The sequence below is a fragment of the Gopherus flavomarginatus genome, chromosome 21, assembly GCF_025201925.1.
Source record: "Gopherus flavomarginatus isolate rGopFla2 chromosome 21, rGopFla2.mat.asm, whole genome shotgun sequence".
Taxonomy (NCBI): domain Eukaryota; kingdom Metazoa; phylum Chordata; order Testudines; family Testudinidae; genus Gopherus; species Gopherus flavomarginatus.
Genome location: NC_066637.1, coordinates 15,299,975 through 15,323,227, shown reverse-complemented (window position 1 = coordinate 15,323,227; position 23,253 = coordinate 15,299,975). Strand labels below are relative to the sequence as shown.

The following is a 23,253-nucleotide window of genomic DNA, read 5'->3' as shown; positions in this document are numbered from 1 at the left end:
ATGCAAGATGCTTCAGAAGGAATGAACAGAACAGGCAATCGAAGTGATCCATCGCTTGTTGTCCACTCCCAGCTTCTGTTGATAGCTATTAGGAGCTGAGTTATGAAGGGGAGTCATGCCACCATCTTCCTAGGAGTGGTGCTTTCTGGGGGAAGACTGAAACATGGGACAAATGTCACTTTTCTTTACAAAAAATTAAAGCCTTTTACTTTCTTCCACGAGCAACCCTCTGGATCAGATTTCCCAAATGACAGTTAGTCAAAGCCTGACCTGACCATGAGGGTGAGATGCACTTCCCTATTCCTACCAAACAACCTGCTCTCTGACATCCTGGCCTTTCATGTCCCTCCTTCAACCTAGTAGCAAGTAAATATTGTGAGAAGCCAGTGATGAGACATGTTGGTGGGCATTCTGGGATTGGAGCATCAGGCATATAGCAAATGTGGAACAGATGTATTCTGAGAAGAATTAGGCTCAGTCATTTTGTGGTGTAGTGTGTGGCTCTCTGTCCACTATGAACCCTTGCTGGTTTTCTCAGCAGACAGGCATGGACTGAAGGGACATGGAAGCTGACGGTCTTCTGGACGTGGTTCCTCCATGAGAAAAGCCTTCCTACTGCCACTTGAAAGACATTCTTGGTGTGAATCCGTAGATTTTTGATCACAGAGCTACATGTCTTGCTCCTTCCACAAACACTAAATTCACTTACATAAGTTAAAAGGTGTCTAGGTGGAAATGAAGTGGCCAACCGCTTTTCACTAGTACCATTGCTTAAAATTGGCCCCATTTAACATTACCAAGTGTTGGTTAGGCCTCTCTTCTCCCCGAGTGCTTTAACAAACAGGTTTTACCTCAACTATGTTCAACATATGCAATGATGCCAGATATTCTAATTCTTCTCAGAATACATCTGTTCCACATTTGCTATATCCCTGAAGCTCCAATCCCAGAATGCAGCAGGGTGACAACATCCTCATGCCAACATCTTGAAAGTATGGCAAGCTAATGAAAAACAGTACCACATAAAGCTGGCAAGATGCACCCAATCTGTGACAAGCCAAGTACATCAAATAGTCTCCCTTCAACCAAATCAGTTACAGTTGATCATGGTGTGAGACAAGAAGAGCTCACTTGCTTTCTGTGGCCATACAGTATAGTGGCTGTTTGAATTACAAACGTCTGTGTGTAGATGGGACAGCTGCTCCCTACTCCCACAGAAGAATGCATCATGAGCATAAATGCTAAGCAATGAGAAAGGAAGGAATAAGGAATAAAAAGGACACTGGATGCAGGCTGCTTTCCCAGGATTTTTTTTTTTTTTATTTTGTGGGTTTTTTTTGTTTTTAGTATGGAGGCTCAAGTATAAGATGTAGATTCAATTTAAGCTTTACAAAAAACAAAATCAAAACAAAAACCCCTTTTGCATTCCATAAAAATTGACAGAAAGGTGCCTTGGAAAGAGGCTATAGAAGAGCAGAACTTTCAGCAGGTCACCAAATCAATGTTTCCTTGCAAGTCTGGTTAATCAGTATAGTACAACACTGAGGAACACCCTCTCTTCCCTCCCTCCCACCAGCCATCCCCCATGCCCAATCCCCACACATACGTGAAATACGTTTTTCCAGTTTTTCCTCTTTCACACACCACAGTATTTAATAAATTTTGTTTTACATTTTTTACACCAATGTAACAAAAGGCAGGAGGAGGGGAGGAAAAGAAACAGAATGATTGGTGTTTATGCATATAAATGGGAAAAAAGAGGGGGGAGGGAAAATGTATGACTTCTACAGAAATATATTCTAAGGTCTCGATAGTAAAATGTGGTGCAAAGTAAGCTTCAGAGACTGAAAAAGTTTGTACAGCTTTATTCATGGGGAGATGGCGATGTATGGATAGTACTGGATGCAAACTGTGATGTGACGTAACCAAAAAGGGGGGGCTGGGGAGAAAATGAATTTTCTAAGAAAGGAATCTAATGAGTGCATGGCATGTCTTGTTAGCAAGAAGAGTACTTTAACTTTGCTGCTTTTTCTTCAAAGCCTCCACCAGGTCATTTTTAAGAGCATCTTGTTTTGATTTGTCTGCAAAAGTCTGCACAGACCTGTTGGGAGGAAGGAAACAAATTAAAGTGGGATATTTGAAAGCAGTGATTTTTAACAGGTATTCTTCTGGGATTTGAGGCAATAGCAGCACAATGATTCAGGCTTAGAGGAAACAACTTCTATTTGCCTGTTGCAAATACGGAGGACAGAAGGTAAAGTGAACACTTTTCCACAAGTATAGCAAAATTCACTCTAACATGGAGTCACCACAGATATACTTCCTCTAAAGTTCCACTACCTCCAATTCTTGGGAGGAGGAGAATCCCAATTCTTTACATTAGAGCTTGAGAACATCTAGTTGTCCCTCAGACAGTGTATTAGAGTGGATCAATCTCAAAGTGATCATGACATTAAGGTAGATAATCCAGCAGTTATTCTATGCCAACTCTGCAATGGACCTGTTTGCAGGACCTAACAAATAGTCCAGGTAATGAATATCTCAGTATGTGGCAGGCAAGTCATACCGTCCCTACCAATGCATTTACTCATGGGAAGAGCAGAAGCTGCTTTACAGAAAGACTAAAAAGTTTCTTTCTTAGGGCAGAGTTCAAATGAGAGTTGTTTTAACTCTGGCTTGCGAAAGCTGCTTTATGGAATAAAAGTACCAAGATAATGAATATCTCATGTATGTCCACATGCTTCAAGACACAAAGCTTTAGGTTCATCTAGGCATTCAGGCAGCTTTTGCTTTAAGTTTAAACAGATAAAAATGTACATTAGAAAGCTAGATTTTTAAGAAGCTAGTCTTTGTATTTTCCTATGAGCTATCATGTAGCTGTTGGAAGGAAAGTAATCTTTCATTATCGAATGGAGGCCCACTAGCTACAAACCCCCATCATGGGCTTCTAGCAGAACACATCATATAAAAAAATTCCAACAAGGAATTCTTGGGACTTATGCTGTCACTGGTGCCCTAAGCAGGAATGTTTAATGGCATCTCTGCTGCTGCTCTGGGGATTGGGGGAAGAGTATTTTCCTTCTTAAGGAGTTAGCAGCTGCAACAAAGCAGACCACTAGAGCAGTTGTCAACATGGGACTGCAAACTCCAAGAGGATGGTGAGCAGATCTTAAGGGCTCGCTGTATGGGAGAAGTTGAGAGCTGGTATTACAGCAGTTTAACTTCTAAAAATCTTTATTTTTGAGCTGAAGCTATAGATCTGTAACAGATGAGGTATTTCCAATATTTGCTAGCACTTCACGAGAAAGTCATATGATGCTGAGACAATTCTGCTTTACACACACTATTCCTTTATCCCAGTTCTTTACTAGGGGTGCTGTATATCCAGAGATTTCTGTTCAGGCACTTATTTGCATCTCCAATTTAATCTTTATCTACAGTCATCATCAACTGTAACCAAAGCAGCTGAAGTAGAATAGATGTGATAAGGGTATTGCAGGCAAAATATACCCTGGGCTTTCTTAGTAAATGGTTATAGAAAAAAGCCACACATTTAAAGAATCTTGATTTTGCTTATTAATACTTTCATGGCTAAAGAATCTTTCAGCTGTTTCAGCAAGGTACAATAAAGATCCCTAGTTAAAAAGGGATCTTATAACCGATCAGATAACAGAACAATGACACTGGCCTTTTAAAGAGATGCTAACACCTCAGGGAAGCTATTAGCATCCAATTTAGTAGACTCCTCTCCATATATTCTGTATTTTACATCCTCTCCTGTGGTCAGGACTACGTTATTCCTGGGCGCTCATTTCTGAAAATGAAGTCCATTTTTTGTATCAGAGTGTTATTTTTCTAATTTTATTAGAAAGTATTTCCATCCTCTCATCTCTGGAGAATTCAGTTGCTTTAATATATACATTTTATATTTGCATTTGTCACAGGTTAAAGTAATGGTTCTGGGCCATCATCAACAAACAGTGCTCATTTTCCCCTCCGTCAGCTTAACATGGCATCTGTACCTCATTAGGAATTGGAGTGGAAGGTTAAACTGGCCCAAGGTTAGTCACTGTCATGCATCCTAAGCAATCAAAACTCCAAAAGCAACCTACAGTACATGAGCAAACCCCTTTATAACAGGCTGTGCATGGACCAGGGAAATGGAGACTAGAAACATTTCAGTAGGGTGAATGGAGCTGAATTTTCAAGCTCCAAGAAAGACTCAGACATACAAGGCAAAAAGAGGATTTGGAGGGAAGGGGGAAATCAGCATGGTTGCTACTGGCCTTAGAAGTACCAAGACCAAAGGGCTCTTTATATTTCATCATTTACAATTAAAAGGACAGCTATTTACTTCCAAAACCCTCCTTCTATTCAGAGGGAAAGGAGTACTATAAAATTACAGGGAATGAGTATTCTATAAGATCTGAACAGCTGCTGTAACAAAAAAAAAAAAGTGATGGTGCAACTGTAATGGAGCCGAACAGTTTTGGGTGAAAATAACGATTACAAGCTAACACCACTTTGGGTACATGGCCATCTACTGTATAATTGCCCTCCCACCCACAATACAGAGTGCAAAACAAAACTGGCAAATCCCCCCACATTTCAGTGCACAGAACGACACGCAGTGAAAATAAAGATCAAGGCATTCATTGGTTCTATGAAGAAACAGCCCTAGGGTGAGACCCATTAGAAGTTGGTCATCAGTCTGCAGGAGTTAGGGGTTAGTTCTGGTTTCGGTTGTCATGCATAGGTAAGACAGCCTGTTCTCCGCAGAGTGAGTCCTAGTTTAGTGCTGATTGTCACGCCTCACAGGCAGGGGTACCTGGATTGGTTTAGTTATCAGGCTGGATGTAGATCTGACGTTGGGTCAACACTTGAGAAAGCTCCCTCTGCAACTGCTTATACTTTTGGTTGTCGGGGATAGCATCAATAGATCTACAGAGAGCAGTTCAGAAATGAGTGAAGCAGAGTAGGGAAAAGAACAGTCAGAAGAACCTAGTAACAGACAGCTGGCACCCTGGAAGCCACTAGGAACGAGTTCAGGAAGAACAAAGTGTAAATACACGAGTCAGAGGAAACAGGAAAGGTGAGAAGAAAAAGCCTGACCCAGATACTCTGGGGGATAACAGTTCCAAACAGATTACCTCACTGACACACAAAATAGTAGCTCTTTTAGACTGTGGTACCTGAGAATATACTGCATAGATTCAACTACAGCTATTTTCAACAAGGTTCACATAGGAAAAAATAATCAATTACATATTTCCATGTGATGTTAATGGCAGCTGCCTGGCCAATTCCTCCCACACTTCAATTAAAATGAGGGACAATTTTCAACCAGCACTTCATTAAATAGGTCTGTCAAGTACCAGGTCCCACTCCAGCCAAACTGCCATTAGGAAGGCAGCAGAAGTGTTTTATCAGCACCATAACTCTACCATTGCAGGGCAGACCTGCTGGTGCTTTCATATATCAGTATGCATGGGAACTGCAGAATTTGCATATTTGTCTATTGTGTTTTCTGCATTATTGCACTATGCTGGGAAGTCCAATTTACAGGGTAGAAGAGTTTAATTAGCATCAAACACCCTCTCAGTTTTGCACTTCCCCCCCAAAGAGTTAAAAAACACCCACCCAGTTGCCAAGCTCCTGATTGGACATGATCAAGATTCAAAGCCTCACACAACTTCCCTGCAGAAATACACAGCAGACTCGGCTCATTCACTTGGTCTGCTCTAGTAAGCTACATTCCAGCCTGAGGGAGCAGGGAAGAAAAGTCGCGGCACATTTTAAAAAAAATTACAAGCTCTGTTTTCATAGAATTGCCAGTTCCTTATGATTGTTTGGCATTTGAGAATTATTTGTAAGAATAAGTTTAGGTCTACGAGTCAAAATTTAGTTACCCTGTATACAACCTTCTCCCATCTAAATGATTAAACTGCCCATTAAAAAATAATCTCATCAAGCTACAGTACCTAATTGTGCTCTTCTTGAACTGGGAACAAGGGGTTAAAGAGCTGCAAATTCCTGTAATCAAAAGGTGTAAGAGACTGTTCTCTAAATACACCGCTACTAGTGAATGTTTCCCAAACACAATGAGGTGACTAATTGGAGATACCGAAAGGAGGAAGTTCTAGCAAAGGAATGCCAGTCACTGTTTGACTGTGGGACAATACTGCAGGTGCTGCTGGGGGAGAGAGAGGGGCTAAGTGAGCTCTAAGTGCCAGGTCCATTACCTCAGCCCATTAACGATGTCCTTTGTTTTTCCAAAATAAATCTCATTCAGCGTACTTCTGATTTTGTTTTCCATGTCCTAGAAGAAAGGGAGAAGCCAGCCTATTAATCACTGCAGTTGTTTCTATGGTTATTAGAAGTTACGAAACTCTTATGAGTACCCTTTCACTGGCTCAGTTGACTGCATTGAGATACAATGTTTTCCACAGCATGATTTGGCCCACTATAGCCTATTATTTAAGTTTTCACGTCTGCCTGTGTGCCCCACTTCTCCTAACAGCTGGAGATTCAGCTCACATTAGTGTCTGAGGATATGCTTTGCTCCTGGTTACTGTGGAAGGCTACACACACAAAATACCTGTCCAGGACCACAAGAGGGCAGTTTTTGTTCAGGGATCCAACTCCTTGCTTATATCCCACTGCGAAGAGGACAGCCCATTCACCCCCTCTTATTATTTTCAATCCCTAACAGAACAAACTCCCAGGTTCTGAGTCAGCCATTTAAGGAACCCAAGAGGTCAAGGGTTCTACAGAACAAAGTTGAATTCTCCGAGTTGGTGGCTAATGGTACAACTGCAATATGTTTCGAAGTGGTAACTTTCTCGCCCAGCAAAACTTCAATCTGGCCTGAATCACTGGAAACCCCTCCTCTGACAAAAGGCTCAAAATCAAGTGTGTTTTATCCTTGACGCTTTGAGTGTCTGGCGGTCTTTAGCAACAGTATTATGCGCACACTAATTTAACTAAGGATTTTCTCCCCTCCTTCCAAAGTAAGTGACTATGAAGCCTGAAATCAATGAGGATAAGAGTTTCTTTCTAGAATATGATGTGGTAAAACAGCCACCAGGTGCTGCTCCACACCCCTTTTCCAGCAACTGATGCAATCTTATCCTTGACTCTTAGTACACTGCGGATAAGACTGACAATTGCAATGAAGTCAAGTGCTGTGAAAAACAACTGCAGCGCGCTTAATGAGCACTTCCTACGTGCTGACATGTCAGCTGAAAGGCAGCTCGGTATACTATGGCATGGCTTTAAGTAATTCCGTCAAAAACAATGACTCTGTAAGTGTCTCCAGGTGCGAAAGTGTTTACTAATACTAAGGACACGGCCATTTCATTTCCAGGAAGGTTATTATTGTATTGAGCGGGGGAGAGAGGTAAGGAAGGAGTTACTAGAATTGTGCAGGAAAGACCTTTCACAGCTAAGAACTATTGTGAAGCACGCAAAGCGCCTTAACTCATTAGACAGCAAAGATGGCTGGGAAATTTAGCCTTGGTACAACGTAAGTTACTAGAGCTGCGATGGTCCCAGTGTACTTACCTCTACCAAGCGTCCAATATTGGCTATGTGTGGAGAGGAATCGCTCACAGTTTCATCTTTCTCCATCTGATGAGAAAAGAAACAGAACCAGTTGTAATGGAGAAACAAGGCGGGAAGGGATACATGATAGTTCCACATACTAACAGCAGGGATGGGAGAATGTGGTTAAATGCCAGAGTTGTAGAGTAAATGCAGCCTTTTTCAGAATAAGGTCAGGTATAAAATGCATATGGTTTGTTAGCCAAATGGGAAACCCCAAAAGTACAAATCTCATTAGTGACCAGTACACCAGCCAACTCAAGCAACCATCTCACATGAAGAACAAGCCATCCCCAGGGTGGAGACAGGGTCATGTTGGTGCTTCCTTTAAACGTTTCTCAGTAATCCCATTTCACCCGCAGTAACTGCACAGTACCATGAGAGACCCTTTCTGTTTGCACCAGCACTAACCTATCATCTCTAAAGGGGATAAATGTATATTGCAGAGTTGGCCATGATGTGGCTGCAGTAGATACACAATGCATGCAATTATTCTTTGATGGGGACAGAAAGAAGGGGAACACAGAAGCTGTCTGGATTCATAGAACAATGGAGCTACTGATGAGGTGCACATTGGATGGAGCTGTGAGTCTAACATCTGAGGTCTGTCCCTGTAAAAAGAGCTGTTTTTTATTCTTCATCTCAGCCCTATTTCTAACCACATACGGGAGCAAATTCAGTGTTTTCAGATCTTCCCAGTTATCTGCACTTTGGAAATTATTTATCTTCCAACAGAAGTGGGAGGAATACTGTGGATGTCCCAAGCTGCTATGGTTTGGGAAGGAAAGACCACAGCAGTCTGCTAAAATTAGAGATAATTTAGGTTACTGCCAGCCTTCAGCTGCTACCAAACTTCAGGCGCACACAGAAATAGGAAGTTCCACCAAAATTCATCTCTTATTAGAAAGAGCAAAGGTGTTTTAGACACTAAGTGCTTGGCATGGAGGGTTCTATTTTGCAAGGCGCATAGAGTTAACACTTTGACCATTTAACACGAAGTTTCTGCAACCAAGACAAAGTTAAGCCCCATTACTGATGCTATTGTTTTAATGAGTAAAATCCTCAATTATGCACTGTAGAACACCTGCTTAGGGAAGTCTGAACAGGGGACAGCAATGAGCCAGCTGAGACTTTGAACCCCTTTCCCCACTGAGAGTGAGTAAGTTAAAGCTGACACTAGAATGCCATGTTCCCTTTACAAGCTCTGCCTCTACTTAAAGCAGCCTAAGGCAGCATTCCTCTGGAGACCACAGCAAGCCCCAAGTAATCTGTAAACTTGTGGTGCTAGTGAAGAGATTGGCTCCTCTGCTGCCTTAGGTGAAAATTCTTCTCGCTAAATGCAGATATGCTGCCAACCAGTGAATATCAGTCCTAGGACAGGCAACGGATACAGATGTGCTGACAAGGCATAAAAACAAAGATGACGTTGTAGACAGGGGATTCATCAGAGAGTTTCAGTAACCCACTGAATTCTCTTATCCATCTGTTCCTGTCCCTTCCTCGAGGTCTAGTCTAGAAATCTAGAGCAGCTACAGATTTCTCCTTTTAAGTTAAGTGTCTAACAAGCCTGGAGGTGCATTTAATTAAGTTTGAGCCTTGAAGGCAAAAAATAACCTGGGAGGTGAGGAGGGAGAGAGGGGGGAAGAAGAAAGTTTCATTTTCCCCTTAGATTACACAGTCAGATTGTTTACATACCATAGAGACATGTTGCCTAGAAAAAGGATCTGACCGCGGAGAGGATGAACATAAATCTGAACTATACAAGCACACATTATGGTGAGGCTGGGGGAGCCATCAGTAAATTGACCAAATCTGGGACACTGGGGGCACTGGCAATGGTTGATTTACTTCCACAGGCTCCCCACTGCGTCTCCTCCACACCTGGACAGGCCCCGCTCACTGGCAAAACACAATCTGAAAATAGAATTATTTTTGTAAAACATATTTTATTACGTCTCCATAAAATCAGCTGCCAGAAGGAAAACATTTTTATGTGCTGTAGAAGCCCAGATGTTATGAGAGGCTGTTTTAAGGGAGTTCAGAGTCAGTCCGCAGCCATGTTATACAAACAGCAGCTTTTTTTCTTTTAAAGGCTCCTTCAGTGGGCTGTTAATATAAGATTTCAAGCAGAAAGCCTACAGCTGCTACAAAAGGGGGTTAATTTACTTTGGAGGGGAAATTCCATTCTGTACGTTGATGTTAACAAGCAGCTTGTCTTCCCACTGTCACTCCCCATCTGCCAATGAGCTCAGTCAAAAAAAGTTAATACTCCAGAATGAGCCAAGTCCCATCTACATGTCTCAGTCACTCCTCTCCCATTTGAGATGCACACTAGCTGGCTTCCTTGCCTCATTTCCCGAGACATCTGCTGCAAGTCCAACTCTGAGGGAAGTTCGCTCTTCTGGGTATATTAAGCTCCGGATAGCTAGTTGGAGACTTGGGACGTCTCACATGCAGAATACAGCAGCTGTCTGCTGCTGTCTGGACTTTTTGCAAGGTTATTTGCAGGAAAAGAAGATAAGATGAAAGAGAAATCTAAGTTGGATAAGTATTTTGGTCCATCATGAGTGTCCCTGAGAATAGTAGAAAAGATTTGAAGAAAATTAATCCATGTCACTCTGAAGAACCCCAATCAATGTATACAGCTGTTGTGGAATGGAGCAATGCAAACTTCTCTAAGGGAATTTAAAATGACCAGTTTTGCCCAAAGGTTCACAAGCCTAGGCCAGCAGGCAGAGAATGAGATTGAGGTGGGAAAAATGTCAAAATGTTTGGACACCAAGTGAAGCAAAACTTGGCAGTTTCTACTAAGTTTGATTCTAAATTAAAAGCAGATGCCCCAAAGTAAAATTGAGGGTGTAAACGTCACATATCCCAATACTGCTAGTTTTGCAGAACTCCACTGAAGATTTCTGTTTGTGCATGGCCTTCAAATGTACCTATTCAAGCAGTGCAGCCTAAATGTGCCCTTCCTCTTTCCCAGAATTGTATATTCAAAGCCTTAAACTACCCATCTTGTGATGGTAAACCAGTTCTACACCCTGCTGGTCTATGCATGCTCTTCCCTCCCTCCCGCTCCCAGCTATTATGTGACTGGACAACTGGAAAGTCTGACAAGTTCACATGAAGAAGCAGAAGGAATTCCCTGTGCAATTACCAGTGAATCTCATCCATTCTATTGTACCCCAAAATGTTACGCATGTAGCAAACAGGGCAACCCGTTCAAACTAGTATTTTTACTCGAGTCGGATCTGAACCTGAACATACATTTTGTCCTGCATACTGAACCTGAACTGGAACAGGGGAAGAAAAAAAAAAAAAGTGTGTTACTTGTTAGAATAAAAGTTCAGCATTTTTTAAGCTGACCATTTATAAAAAAAACAAAACAAAAACAAAACACCACACACTACTGTGATCTAATTTTCATTATAAAATAACATGCATGAGAATGTTACCAGCAAGGCCTGCCTCTGTTCAAGGAGAAAAAATGGTTATTCACCTTCTCGAAACTGTTGTTCTTCAAGACATGTTGTTCATGTCCATTCCAATCAGGTGTGTGCATGTGCAGGGTAGCCAGAAGATTTTTCCCTAGCAGCATCTGTTGGGTTGGTCCGGACGCCCCCTGGAGTCACGGCTTCATGGCGCTCAATATAGAGCCCTGTTGACTTGCCACCCCTTCAGTTCCTCCTTGCTGGCTACTCCGACAGAGGGGTAGAACGGTGGGTATTGGAACGGACATGAACAATACATCTCAAAGAACAACAGTTACAAGAAGGTGAAAAAACTTTTTTTCTTCTTACTAAGTGCTTGTTCATGTCAATTCCAATCAGGTGACTTAAGCCCAAATTCAGGAGGTGGGGGTCAGAGTCTTCCACTGATTGGAGCCCTGCTCATCCGAAGGCTGCATCGTCTCTGGCCTGCTGGGTAGTCACATAGTGCATGGCGAAAGTATGGAACGAGGACAACATCACCGTTCTTGAGTGGGAACCTGAGCCAGGAACACTGTTGATGAAGCCTGCGCCGTGGTGGACTGTGCAGCGATTGGGGGTGCGGGAACACCTGCCAGGTTGTAGCACTCATGAATACAGGACGCAATCTGTGACGAGATGCGTTGTGACAACACAGGCTACCTTCCATTCTGTCCACCAATGACACGAACAACTGGACCAATTTTCTGGACGGTTTTGTTCTCGATGTAAAAGGCCAGCACCCTGCGGACAGCCAGAGAGTGGAGCCTCTGCTCCCTGCTGCTGGAATGCGGCTTAGGGTAGAACACCGGGAGAAAGATGTCCTGGTTGATGCGGAACTGCGACACAACCTTCAGGAGAAAAGCAGGTTGAGGCCTGAGCTGAACTTTGTCTTTACAGAACACGGTGTAGGGAAGCTCTGATGTTAGGGCCCTGAGCTCAGGCCTCTCCTGGCCGAGGTTATCACTACCAGGAACACCACCTTGTAAGAGAGGAAGAGTAGGGAGCATGTCGCTAATGGTTCAAAGGCGGGCTCATGAGCCTACAGAGGACCAGGTTGAGGTCCCAAGCAGGGACAGGCTGACGGATGCTAGGGTATAGCCTGTCGAGCCCTTTTAAGAACCTGCTAACCATAGGGTTATCAAACACAGAGTGACCCTCTGTGCCCAGGTGGAAGGCCGAGATGGTGGCTAAGTGCACACTCATTGATGACAACCAAAGCCCACGTTGCTTCAGAAGGAAGAGGTAATTCAGAATAAGTGACACTGAGGCAAGCATCAGGGACAAATGGTGCTGTGCCAACCAGACTGAAAATCTCTTCCCCTTTGCAAGGTATGTGGCTCTTGTAGAGGGTTTTCTGCTGTCAAGGAGGACCTGTCTTACTTGGTATGAACAGGAAAGCTCCATCAGGTCCAACCATGGAGAAGCCATGAGGTGAAGTGACTCAACGTTCGGATGCTCAAGACGACTGTGATCTTGTGTCAGAAGGTCCAGGAAGAGCAGACGGGTAATTGGGGGTTCCATGTCTAGGAGAGAGGTGTACTTGTGCTGATGGGGCCAGGCTGGAGCTATCAACATGACATGAGCTTGTTCTCTCTGGATCTTGACGAGTACTTTGTGAACGAGTGGTATGGGCGGACAGGTGTATAGCAGACGACTTCCCCACGGGAAGAGGAACACATCTGCGCTGGAGCCTGGGCTGTGATTTTGGAAGGATCAGAACTGCTGGCACTTCCTGTTGCGTCGTGTGGTGAATAGGTCTATCTGGGGAAAGCCCCAGCTCTAGAAGATTGAAATCATGACGTCTGGGCGAAGGGACCACTCGTGGCTGAGGTGATCTGTCAGCTCATTCTGTAACCCAGAAAGGTACGATGCGTGCAGGTGTATTGAATGCTCTACACAGAAGTCCCACAGCATGAGGGCTTCCTGGCACAGGGGAGAGGAGTGTACACCCTGCCGTTTGTGGATATAGAACATTGCTGTTGTATTGTCTGTCATGACCTGAAATCGCTGTCGGTGCCAAGATCAAAAGAGTCGCTGGTGCCAGCAATGGTGCCGCAGCTGATGGCGTTGGGATGTGGGCAGGCGCTGAAGTGAGCTGCACGGGTGATGGTGGGACTAATGTGGCTGAGGTCACTGAAGACTCTGCAAAGCAGTGCCCGTGGATCCCTCCCTGGCTCTCGTAAAAGGCCCAGGGGGTCCAGAATGGCCACTGTGATGGATTCTGCCACTGAGGTGGCCACGCCTGGCGCGACTAAGCTCTCTGTCCCAGTGGGCCAGTGCCAAAGGATGTGGAGAGGGGGAATGCCTGGACATCATTGCCAACTTCCCTCCTGACTACACCTGGGGGCGGGGTGGGACCGCCAGAGGTTGCTCCCTACTAGGAGGGGCGCTGTAAGGTGCAGCAGATCCCGAGCAGCTTCAAAAGCTTCCAGCATCGAAGGAAGTGGTAGCTGCTGGCCGGTAGAGACCAGTGAACATGGGGGGCCTGGACTCAACTGCTTCGCCTGGGGATCTCGAGCGGTGGCTCGCCTGGGGTCTCACTTCTCATAGACTCGTAGACTCTAGGACTGGAAGGGACCTCGAGAGGTCATCGAGTCCAGTCCCCTGCCCTCATGGCAGGACCAAATACTGTCTAGACCATCCCTAATAGACATTTATCTAACCTACTCTTAAATATCTCCAGAGATGGAGATTCCACAACTTCCCTAGGCAATCTATTCCAGTGTTTAACTACCCTGACAGTTAGGAACTGTTTCCTAATGTCCAACCTAAATCTCCCTTGCTGCAGTTTAAGCCCATTGCTTCTTGTTCTACCATTGGAGGCTAAGGTGAACAAGTTTTCTCCCTCCTCCTGATGACACCCTTTTAGATACCTGAAAACTGCTATGATGTCCCCTCTCAGTCTTCTCTTTTCCAAACTAAACAAACCCAATTCCTTCAGCCTTCCTTCATAGGTCATGTTCTCAAGACCTTTAATCATTCTCGTTGCTCTTCTCTGGACCCTCTCCAGTTTCTCCACATCTTTCTTGAAATGCGGTGCCCAGAACTGGACACAATACTCCAGCTGAGGCCTAACCAGCGCAGAGTAAAGCGGAAGAATGACTTCTCGTGTCTTGTTTACAACACACCTGTTAATGCATCCCAAAATCACATTTGCTTTTTTTGCAACAGTATCACACTGTTGACTCATATTAAGCTTGTGGTCCACTATGACCCCTAGATCTCTTTCTGCCACACTCCTTCCTAGACAGTCTCCTCCCATTCTGTATGTGTGAAACTGATTAGATTTAGCCGGGGGTGACCGACTGGCAAGCTTCTTTTTCTTCTGCAGCACCGTCCTGATGCCAAGCGTCCCAGGACAAGTCCCTTCTTGGCACTGAACTCGACGACGACACTGGAGCGCTCCACCTTGAGGAGGAAGTGCTAGAAGCCCGGTCCCGAGCCTGGGTCTGAATGGGGACGTTAGAGCTGCCTCCATGAGGATCACTTTAAGCCGCTGTTCTCTCTCTTTAAGAGTTCTAGGGTGGAACTTGCACCAGATCTTACAGCAATACTTTTGGTGACCCTCCCCCTAGGCATCCTAAACACGAGGAGTGTGGATCACTTTTTGGCACGAGCTTCATGCAGACCACACAGTTGTTAAACCCCCGGGACTGCAGCACACCATGGCTTCAGGGAGTCAGAAGAAGGGTAGAAACCCCCAACAACTCTAACCACTAACTATTAAATACTAAGATCAACTAACTGGAGTTGAATGCGCTTGCTAAAGCAAGGGCTAGGGGAAGTTCCTTCTTATGCCAGTGATGGTGACTGGAACAGAGGGGGTGGAGGATCAGCAGGGCTCTATATTGAGCGCCATGAAGGCACAACTCCAGGGAGCGCCTGGACTGACCTGATGGATGCTGCTATGGGAAAAATCTTCCAGCTACTGTGCACGTGCGCACACCTGATTGGAATCGACATGAACAAACACTCAAAGAAGAACAGAAGGAGGCCAGCCCATGTATAGGGGGAGGGGAAGCTTAGGAGCTGCCTGCACACCACATGAGGCAGCCAGAGGGCACAGCGGTTTAACCACCACCTCTGAGTACATCCACACAGCAATGAAAAACCCACAGCGAGTCCCAGAGCCCAAGTCAGCTGGCTCGGACTGCAGGGCTAAAAACAGGCGTGTAGACATTTGGGTCCAGGCTGGAGCCTGGGCTCTGAAACCTGAGGAGGTGGGAGGCTCCAGTGGAGCCTGCATGTCTACACGGCTATTTTTAGCCACGCGAGCCTGAGCCAGATGACCCGGGCTCTGAAACTTTGTGCTGTGGGTCTTTTATTGCTGGATAGAAAAACGCTCTGAGGCTCCCCCCAGGGAGAGAAGAGGTGGAATGCTCCCTGGTCCTGGAATACCTCTCCAGGCCCAAGGTAATGAGTCTCCAACCCTTCTCCCCCTTAGGACAGGCCTCCTCCCACCCATCCCCAAGCAGCTTCTCCCTCCAGATGTTTCACTTGAGGCAGGGCCCATTTCCCAAACTCAAATTTATCCATTCACTGCAAACACCCAATATGAAAGAGTGAACACTGGAAGCTGTCTAGTTTGCTCAAATAAATACCTCATAGAAAAATAATTGTTTATTTGGCAACAGAAAAATACTAGGAAAACTCATGTAAAGTTAAAGATAAAAATAAACAAATGGCCAAAAATCAAAATAGTTTCAACTTTAAGTTTCAACTCTCTCTTTTTTTAAATTTACGTCCAATAAGACTGAAATATGTTTTGAACCAGTTCAAAGCGGTTACTGAATTGTTTTTTTGGGTGGCTTAAATTGAAATTAAACCCAAATACACAGAATGCAATTGAACTCAAACCTGAACTGAACCAAAATAAATAGTGGTTCGATTCCCTGCTCCAGAGACAGCACATTTAGGAAACTGGGCATCTGCTAAGGGGGAGGCACAAGGTCTGTGACTACCACAAGTTTTAAGATCCCTCTGGTGGAAATACATTCCCCTACTTCTCACTTCATTCTACAACATCTGGAAATCAGTGGGATAGGCCTTTACATGAAAGCTCTATTTGATTAAAATATATGGCTTGCCTAATTGCAAAGCCCAGGCTTGGGAGGATTTTCCTATTATGATAAATGGCAGAATGTCCGTGCTGGTGTTTTATTGCACAGCGATATATCACAGGGCACTTATTCCTGAACACAGGGAAAGCTCAGCTTGCAACAGACCAGCCTTCATTTAGCAGTGCAAATGTTCCACCTTCACTATTTACGTATTTCAAATCTGAAAATCAACACACACATCTGCAGTGCTTTAATCTGAAATCCCAGGCTACACTTCCCCCACAGATTTATATTCTTCCCTTCCCACACCTCCAGATGTGGATAAACTATAGCTTGTGAGCCAGCTTCCTTCTCAGCAAACTAGCACTTCCTTGCAACGTTCAACCTCACTTAACAAAAAACACACAGGTTCTTTGTGCATAAGAGTCTCAGAAAGGCACCTGTTAGTCTTACCTCTAAGCTGGGAGCATCAAAGCTTTGCCCAACCAAAGGCTATTTTGATTATTTGCCAGGAGCCTGAAGGCTACACCTACTTTGCATAAACTGGAGCAAGTTTGAGCAAGCTGCTCTTACCTTGAATAAAAGTGGAGACCGCTGAAATCACACCTCAGTTCCCCCCACCCCAAAAAAAATTGCCTATCACACTCCACAAGCATTTCCAATGTGTAAAAAAAGGCAAAGCCATCATGTCTGTCAGAAACTGATATAACACACAGCATCTGCCCAGCATCAGACCTCAACATGTATGGGGTTTACTTGTATCCACTGGAGGATAGCATTTGACCTAAATACAGCTGGTATTTTTTCTGTTCCCTGTAGGAGCTGCACCTTTATCTGTAAGTTAAGGATGGCCTGTTTCACTTTCAGCTGTGCACTACTTCCTTCTGTCGTTCCCAGTCAATGCAGCCTACATATAAGTGACTGATTCACTCTGTCTCTTTCTGAGTTGCAACCTCAGCCCTCATATTTACTGAAGCCTGCCAGTGTCGGATGTGAAGCTGGAAGTTACTTCCTCCGTCCTGGCCTGCACTGCCTTAATTTGGAGTTCTCTTGAACTGCGTCCAAGCTTGTCTTCAGAACATAAAGTGCCTGGGACTGCATCCTGGTTTAGGCAACTGCAAAAATAAAGTGTTCATGCTGACATTTCATGCCATTTGTGGAAGAACTCTGGTGGCAAAAGTCTATCTTTTCTCCTTTCAGTCCAACAGAAGTCTAGTTCTGCAACGAATCAGAGGGTGTCTATATTTCCCTTGCATAAGCCGATACATAAGTAGAAGGGCTGTTCTGCACAGATTTTTTTATGAAGCACCTTTACAAAGTCACCTTCTAACCTTCTACCTGAAAATTATAATCAGTGGATCATGGAACAGTATAGAGCTATTCAGGAAATTGTCTTATTCCTACAGTAATTTTTGTAATTTCAATAGTTTTTCCCATCTTGAATCAGGACAAAGGTAAAAATCTCAAAAAAATTCACAAAAACGGAAAAGCTCAAAAAGTTTCTGATCAAGTCAATCAAAACATTGTTTCAATTTCAAATCTTCTTACAGTAAAAAAATATAATTTCAAAACAAACATTGTTTGAAACAAAATATTTCATTTTTGGTTTGAGATGCATCAAATCAACTTTAAAGAAACAAAAAAAGTTTTCCTCTCTCCAATCAGAAGCAAAGCAAAGTTTCCCCTGCAAATTTTATTTTTTAAAAATTCATTTTACATAACCACCTCCAAATATTAAAAACAGACAGTTCATAAATGCAAAAAAAGTACTGTTGTGGCATATGGAGAGGTGCAGAATTGCAACATGTATTTAAATAGCAAAACCTTTAGAGCTGTCAAGGATTCTTGTTTCAATGGATAAGAACAGGTATGCCACGCAGTGAGAGTGTCATGCAAATATATTTCACAGTGAAGTTACAGTGTCACTAAATTCACAATGGGTTACATATTTATCGCCAATATAATTTTGCCGGAGTATAACATCCAGATTATTCTAAAGGTTGGATTAGGGCACTCAGGAAATGACTTGGGTAAAGTCACTCATAATAAAAGAATTTGGAAAATAAAAAGTTCTTCTCAAACTAGAATATACATTTTTCAGGAATAACCTGTGACCCTTCAAATACATAAGCAGTTTGGACAGCAATAGGATTCTATAGCAGAAACGCAGAGACCCACTATTCTAAAGAAACACAAAAGAATCCAGATGAAAGCAACAACAAAAGTAAGGAAGAAGTCCAGAGCAGGATTTATATGGTTCCTGTGCTTGGCAACAATACTCTGCCAATGGGAAATGGCTGCAGAAGAGAGTACCATGTGAGAATTGAGAAAGAAAAACTCCCTGACCCCACTGTCCAGGCATGTAACAGTAATGCTGAACTGGCCACATCAAGAGTAACCTCAAGCACAGTACAGACAATAGGAATGGGAATTAGCGAGGAGCAAGTGTTTCCATTCCAAACCGCACATGGTTCCCACAGCACAGCACCATAACATTTCAATGTGAGACTTGCCCAGCTATTTGTAGCTGCCAGAGCGGGTAAATTTGGAGGCATTACATTAGCTGTCCGTTTGCACCCGCTTCTTCCTCCAAGGTAGTCACTGGTGGAAAGAACACAATGTGTGACAAGGAGACCAAACTGGTTTCAAACTATGACTCTCGGCAGAATTCCCTTTTGAGGCATCAAAAACTTCTCTGGCATCAAATCACAAGACAGAGTATTTTGAAGCTAGTGAACACTTAGAAGGTTGCAGTGAAACAAGGACAGATCTGCTATTCTTGTTTCAGGTCTCAAGGTGGTCAACTATAGTACTAATTTAAATGGAGAGATAACCAAAACAATAGCCAAAGTTATTTCAAAACTATACTGGTGACCCTAAACTACAGTGTCTTGAAAATTGGATCTTTCCATTGACATTAAGGACCTGATTCGATTAAAAACATGATTTAACATGTTGAACTTTATGGTAGACTGCATAAAAAGCCTACCAAGGAAAATATATAGTGCTGTTCCTAGGCATAAGATACCCCTTTAGGTGATGGGATACACAGGATTTAAAGCACGAAGAGAAAAGTACTCTAGCTGACAACTCCAGCCACCTTAAAGCAAACTGCTTACGCACGATATCCTAGACAGACAGACAGACAGACAACTATGTCAGAACTCCTGCACACACAGCATGGTAGCTCTTCAGAAGAGACAAAATATTTACTGATAATCCATTTGCACTGGATTCTGACAACGTTATTTTACATATATAAAGCCACTATGGCATTTGTAGAGCAAAAAAATCTCAGACCTGAAGCTAATTTGAGTTTCAGAATTTTCCATTGTTTGTGCAGAAGTAGTGCATCATTTCCCTAGTGGCTTTTTTATAGTTACTTACATTGGAAGCAGGCCTCCGCTTTAATGCATCACATATGAATTACATGATCTGCTGTTAAAATGACAACAGAAGCATGAATTTCCTCATTAAAGCTCAGAGAGTGAAAGTCCAACCAAACAAAGCCTAGTAAGTGCAGGCCAAGGTATACTGAGGACAAGCACTCAACAGGCTATTGTTTTCCTTGGCATGAGTTGTCATGCAGTGCAAGGCCATGGCCACAGTCAAATCATTGGTTTCCATTTCACAGCTAAGATTGAAAGTATCAGGGAGGCCTAGTGATAATTATTTATCCCAGTCATCAAAACCCAAGTATTAACATTTTCAACAGTATGTAATGCACAATGTCTCCAGACGCAAATTTTTGCTTTCCCATCATTTTCTTCTGCAACATCAACAGGGAAAAATAATGCACGTCTATGGCAAATTTTTGGTGCTTCCAATAGCAACACAGTGCTTCAAGTTCTGCTATGTGGATACATCCCCTTTCCCCACCTTTACACCTGGCACAGATACTCACTGCAATATGAACTGTTCTATTCATTTCGGAGTACGCACTGGCTGCCTTATCACAGGCAATGTGTGTTTTGGAAATTCTCGTTGTGGAGCTGAATTGCTGGCCACCACCAGTATTTCAATTAAACCACTACTGCCCATAAAATGTGCCTTCGACAGCCACACTTTTGACTATTGAGATAAATTGGGCACCCTACTCCCAAAAGATTGACCTTTTTCTGCAAAGGCAATGCAATTAAAATGCTGGTGTGAAGAACCAACAATTAAAGTGACGGATCAACAGGATTTGTTTTACAACATTCAGGTACAGCAGCAGCCAAACACACTTCTACAAGTACTGCATGTTTGAAGTCTTAGGAAAAATGCAAAGAAAGTTATTATAATCAACAAACAAAATAATTCTACAGAACATGCAAGATACAGGAGTAATCTCACGGGCCAGGTTGGCTTTAGATAGAGACATTTTTATAATGCGCCTGATCTTGTAAGGGCAGGCATGAGCAAAATGAACAAGTCCATCTGTAGTTATTTAATATCTAACCTAAAGAATATTAATCAGGAAAGCATGCAAGTAGAAGCTGTGAAAATTCAGCAAGGCCACTTCACACACATTAAAAGACTGACAAGGAAACCCAAATTCCTACTGAATTTATGATTTTTGTTAAGAACGTTACCACCATCAAGAGAAGTTTCATATGGTAACAGGATAAGCATTGAAAAGTGTTACTTGTCTTAATGAATTGCGATGGCAGGAGAACCCCCGGGTGTATACAGCACCTAGGACAATGGGGCCTCTCATCCTGACTGGGGCTTTTGAGTGCTATTGCAATACAAATAATAAAAGGGGATGCCTTAAGCTTGTAAGACTCTGGGTATGTCTACTGAGGGATTTAAAAAAAGCTGTGGCTGGCCTGGGTCAGCTGACTCTGCTCACCAGGTTTGGGTTCCAGGGCCAAAGAAAAATAGCTGTATAGACATTTGGACTGGGGACCCTATAAGGATAGAGAGTTCCAGAGCTTAGGCTCCAGCCTGAGCTTGACCATCTAACAGCAATTTCTAGCCCCTCAACCCAAGCCCCGTGAGCCTGAGTCAGCTGTGGCCATGCTGTGCGTCTTTTATCCCTTCGCAGACGTATCCTCAAATGCTAGTATATTGTAGTACCTGTCTGGTAAGGCTTCCTCCGAGGTTCATGGTACCGGAACCAGTTTTGTTAGTTTGCAGCCATAGCATCACCGTGGAGGTCAACTTGTAATGGGCAGTGCGACCACTGGACTTTTCCTGAAAGGGAAGAGGAGGAAAAGAAGATGGAGAGACAAGTTAAAACATAAAACCTAAAAGCTGGCAAAGCATGGGGGAGACACATCAGCAGCCACAGGACTGAAAAGCATAGCTGAATGGCCAGACTGAAGCCAATGTTTTATATCTTAAAATGCTCTCTCACAAACACTTTCCTAAAGGCAAATCTAGTTCAAGAAATTTACTCCCCAATGGCCCACTTTTATTACTTAATTAGTGATATTTACCTGCAGACGTTTAAATTAAAAAAAGCTCATGGTTACATGCACAGAAAAGAACATATTTTCAATCTCTGAGATCTTTTTGATTACAGCCCTGACTTATCTTCATCCAAATTGCTTAAGGGACTTTTCAAAAATGAATACAGGAAAAGTTTACGCAGCCCCAACATCACATTGCATTGTTCAGCGGAGCACCTGTACACCTTTATTGTCTGGAATTAACTGGCTTTTGTTTTCATTTAGGAATATCAGCTGCCTCACAGGATGTACCTGAACTTCTACCACATGAATGGAATCCCAGCATCCCTTAATCTTCTTTGATCCATCTCCAGCTTTCTTAATAAGGATCACACCAGCAAAGCCATGATCCAGATCCCAGAGGTAGACAGAGGAGACTCCACCTTCAAAATACCTGCAAGAAGAGAGCCAGTAAAAGATCCCAGATAAGCAAAAGTTCCCAGATTCCAGAACAATTTTTAGACTGCTGTTGACAGCCTACTAGATACCCAAGAACTTAAGCTTTCATAATTTTACGTAATTCATTTTAATAAAAACGACTGTACTTTTCTCTTAAGGAAAATAAAAGCCTTACATAGGTTAGTGAGAAACAGCTATTTATGGATATCTATCCAACTTGAGCGAACTAATCCTCCAATTCCAATTAACTGCAACAGCTGTTACAGAGCAAGCTACAAACCAAGCTGAAAGAAAGGGCTGTATTTTATAGTGAAAGTGTCTGGGAGTTTTTTATAGCAAAGTCTGCTAATTAAGACAAAAGGGAACAGATAGGTCACTTTATACTACAGTCTGAAGTTTGTGCGAAGAAAGCTGACATTTTGATTTATTGCTATCAGAGTTAGACTGAAACCGAAGTTCTTAGAAACGAAGGGCCAGTCAAACAGTCTACAGAGGACCGTTGGGGCAGCCAGAGTCACCGCCATTGATAGCACCACACCAGGCATGGTGTAGTGAAGTTTCCAGATCTGGCTCAATTCTCTGAATACAAATCTCTGGGGTGGCCCGACAGGCTGTGCCAGGTATCCATGGACAGTTTGAGCATATGGTGTTGCTGGGATGGACAAAAACATCCCAGCACATGGCTGAAAAGAATGCACCTCTGCTTTTGAACACAAGTGATTGAAGGAAGGCCAGATCCCTGAGATGACATTTTACACAAAGTCAAACCAGTTTATGTTCAGGATTTAGGCCTGACAGCGCATACAGGATGTGTCCAGCCACTCCAAGTCTGCTTGTAAGAGGTTTGTGACCCATACAGCAACACAGATAGTACATAGACTTGACAGATCCTGAACTTATTTCAGCACAAAAGACGTTTTTGCATCCCTAAGCAAGGCATGGATTTCATGCAGGAGGCTGGTACTTTGCCTGATGCCCACACTTAACGGCTGATGGTCACCCTGGAGCAGCTCAGGTGGAATACCATCAGGTCCTACAGCCACACCCATGCCATAAAACTTTTGGATGGGTCTTTTACATTTTGAGTGATGAAGGATGAAGTGTTTGTCTCTGGATCTACAGCCATGTGCTTTGCCAGGTCTCATAGCTCCAGACAGTCAGTCATCAGAAATGCCTGGTTCAGCACATTTTCATAACATGTTAGTTGTTTTCCTTCTGTCCAGACCTTGTCCATCGATGAAAAGGGAGAGACATCTGATTTCTTGATGGGAGCATTAGAAGGCTGTT

The 23,253-nt window shown here is 43.3% G+C and overlaps 1 protein-coding gene across 2 annotated transcripts in view; it reads right to left on the bottom strand.

Moving 5' to 3' along the window:
- Window positions 1–1,297: 1,297 nt before the first annotated feature.
- Window positions 1,298–23,253, bottom strand: part of CAPZB (capping actin protein of muscle Z-line subunit beta) — a 107,255-nt gene continuing 85,299 nt past the window's right edge. Inside the window, exons 5-10 of one of the 2 annotated variants that reach the window (XM_050931361.1) lie at window positions 21,820–21,961; window positions 21,194–21,310; window positions 7,564–7,629; window positions 6,243–6,319; window positions 4,829–4,941; window positions 2,006–2,101 (exon numbers count right to left, since the gene is read on the bottom strand). In XM_050931361.1, the coding sequence (XP_050787318.1) occupies window positions 4,839–4,941; window positions 6,243–6,319; window positions 7,564–7,629; window positions 21,194–21,310; window positions 21,820–21,961 (505 nt within the window). In that variant the 3' untranslated portion in view covers window positions 2,006–2,101; window positions 4,829–4,838. Of the gene's footprint in view, window positions 2,102–4,828; window positions 4,942–6,242; window positions 6,320–7,563; window positions 7,630–21,193; window positions 21,311–21,819; window positions 21,962–23,253 lie in introns of both variants that reach the window. The other variant, XM_050931362.1, reaches the window with a different exon arrangement.